This window comes from Budorcas taxicolor, chromosome 18, assembly GCF_023091745.1.
Source record: "Budorcas taxicolor isolate Tak-1 chromosome 18, Takin1.1, whole genome shotgun sequence".
In the NCBI taxonomy this organism is placed as follows: Eukaryota; Metazoa; Chordata; class Mammalia; order Artiodactyla; family Bovidae; genus Budorcas; species Budorcas taxicolor.
In genome coordinates this window covers 52,112,773-52,115,205 of record NC_068927.1, presented here as the reverse complement: position 1 = coordinate 52,115,205, position 2,433 = coordinate 52,112,773, and the positions used below count along the sequence as shown (strand labels likewise).

At 63.2% G+C, this 2,433-nt stretch overlaps 1 protein-coding gene across 1 annotated transcript; it reads right to left on the bottom strand.

Annotated features, from left to right (window-relative positions):
• Positions 1-236: 236 nt before the first annotated feature.
• CNFN (cornifelin) lies at positions 237-1,609 on the bottom strand. The gene is made up of 4 exons (XM_052655792.1): positions 1,573-1,609; positions 1,017-1,127; positions 425-561; positions 237-326 (listed from the first exon to the last, which is right to left on the bottom strand). The coding sequence occupies exons 1-4, from the start codon at positions 1,607-1,609 to the stop codon at positions 237-239; spliced, it is 375 nt and encodes a 124-aa protein (XP_052511752.1).
• Between the last annotated feature and the right edge of the window lie 824 nt (positions 1,610-2,433).

Here is a 2,433-nt window from a genome sequence, read left to right as displayed (position 1 = left end):
CTCCCTTGTGTCTCCGCCTCCCCCATCGAACCTCCTTCTCCACCCAGATTCCTTCCCTGGGAGAAAAAGGATGTAGGCGGAGTTGGTTTTCAGGTTTTTATTGTGGTCGCATTTTTGGTGAGGGATGGGGTGGAGGGGCAGGCCCTCCCAGGAGAGGGCAGAGGAGGGCAGGCGTCACGGTGGGGAAGAGGAGAAGGGTGGGGACGGGGGGCAAGGAGAAGGTGGGGGAAACTTCTTTACTCTCGGATCTTCAGTTCCCGTGCCATCTGACAGAGGGCGCAGGGCAAACAAAAGGTGAGGGCCGCCCAGTCCTTCCCGACGGAGCCCTGGAGGGTGGGAGAGAGAGGTTAGCAGCCCTAACCTGGCACCCGAGGAGGCCAGTCCCCCAGCCCTCGGCTCCCGCGGGCCCCGGGCGCGCACGCACCTGGATGCGGTAGCGCTCGCGCATGCCGGTGCGCAGCGAGTGCAGGCCTCCCGGCAGGTAGGGCGTGCAGCAGCACTCGCCGAAGTCGTCGGAGATGCGGCAGGCGAGGCACAGGGGGGCGAAGGTGCCGCACAGACCTGGAGCGCACGCAGGGCGCTAAGGGCGGGGCCCACCGGCTGCCTCCGGGCGGCTCCGCCTCGGAGAGGGGCGAGGCGGGGTCCGCGGGGCGCCGGGTGAGGGTCCCAGAGGCTACTGAGTGTTGGAAGAAGTGAAAGTCCCAGAGGAAATTAGGGGCCCGAAGAGTTAGGGTTTCCAGAGCGGGAAAGAGGGTTTAAAGAAGGAGTTGGAGCCACAAGGAAAACAGTCGAGGGTGCAAGGGGGACGAGGAGGGTCCCCGTGAGAGTTGGAAGGTGTGGTGAAGCCAGGATCCTAGGGAGTATCGGGCGTCGGAGAAAGGCGGGAGGGTTAGAGACCGGGAATTCAAGGCCCACGGAAGGGACCGGGGGGAGTGGGGTGAGGAGGGCGAGGAGGGTGACCCTTCTTCCCCTCCCGCTCCTTCCCAGGTCTGGAGAGGGAGCGACAGGGTACTCACAGACGGGCATGTCGTTGCAGCAGTCCGTGAGGCCGGTGTGCCAGTCACTGAGCTGGGTCTGGTAGCAGGTGCTGGCGCTTTGGGGCTGACTGGTCACTGGGTAGGACATGGCTGCAGAGGGAGGCGGCGGGGGTCAGCGGGCAGCCTCGCAGCACCTCCCCGGCCCTGGCACCTCTGCCGCCCCTCCCTCTGCCGGGCAGTCCGGGCAAGGCCACCAGGCCGCCCACCGAGGGGACACCACTGCGTCTTCCCAGTCCCTGCCGCCACTTCTCGGCATCGCCACCCCCGTTCTGTCCCCGGAGTTGCTGCATGTCTGGTTCAGCTGGGGGTAAGGGGTGCATCCTGCAGGTCTAGGGGAGGTTGGCGCCACATGTGGGCGGGGCCGAGACGTGCCGCCGCCTCCTCCAGGTCTGGGCTTGGGGTGCTGGGTTCCCGCGTTTCAGGGCTTCTGGGGTGCAAGCAGGCGCCGTCTGTCTTCGAAGCCAGAGTGCCCAGGGGAAGGAAGTGGCCATGTTCCAGGGACTGGAAGGTTTGAGGGTCCATCCAGCGATCCCACCTTTGCCTTTCACGTTGTCGTGCATCTCAAACTGCATCTTGCTGGCTCTGAGGAGGTGGCGTTGGGGATGGCAGAGGTGGCGGCGGTGACAGCGTCAGAGTCTGCCCAGGGGGTGCTGGATACTGAGGGAGGTCAGGGCAAGGGGTGGGGCACTGGGGGCTGAGTTCTCAGGGGTAAGGATGCTGGGGAGAAAGAGGCCAAGTCAGCTTGCCTGCTAGGAAAGAATGGGACAGGGATGTATGGGAGTGGGGGCGAGAAACTCGCCCATCTCTGTACAGCTGCCCGACAGACCCCAGAGGACCCTCTTATACCAAAGGCAGTGCTGGAGAGAACGACCAAGAGACAGGCAGAGTCAGAGACAAGGGCAGAGAGAGATCAGAGCTGGGTGCCTACACAGATGCTGCCAGTAGCACTCACACCTGCCCAGTACCTTTTTCTTCTGCAAGCCCATTTCACAGACAGAACACTGAGGCTCAGGGAGCTGAAGAAAAACACCTCATACCTGATGGCCCAGCCAAGAGGGTTAGCAGAGGGAGAACCAAGCCCCAGAACTTCCAAATTCAACCCAGTGTCAACAGGTTGAGAAGGGGGGGCGGTCACAGGGGCCATGAGGAAGACAGGGATGTCCAGAGAGGTAAGCAGTCAGAGGAATGTAAGGAGACAGATGTGGAGTCGGTTGGAGGAAGAACAGAGCAGAGGTGCCAGCCTCTGAACAGAGAGCTGTGCAGGGCGGATGCCCCTACCTGCAGGACTGCTGCGCGATGGTGGAGACAGAGGTATGGGTGACGCCTGGGCGCCGAGTGGCTTATAAATGGGCGGGCTGTGTGGTGCTGGGCGGGGCTCTGACAAAGATGCCCAGGG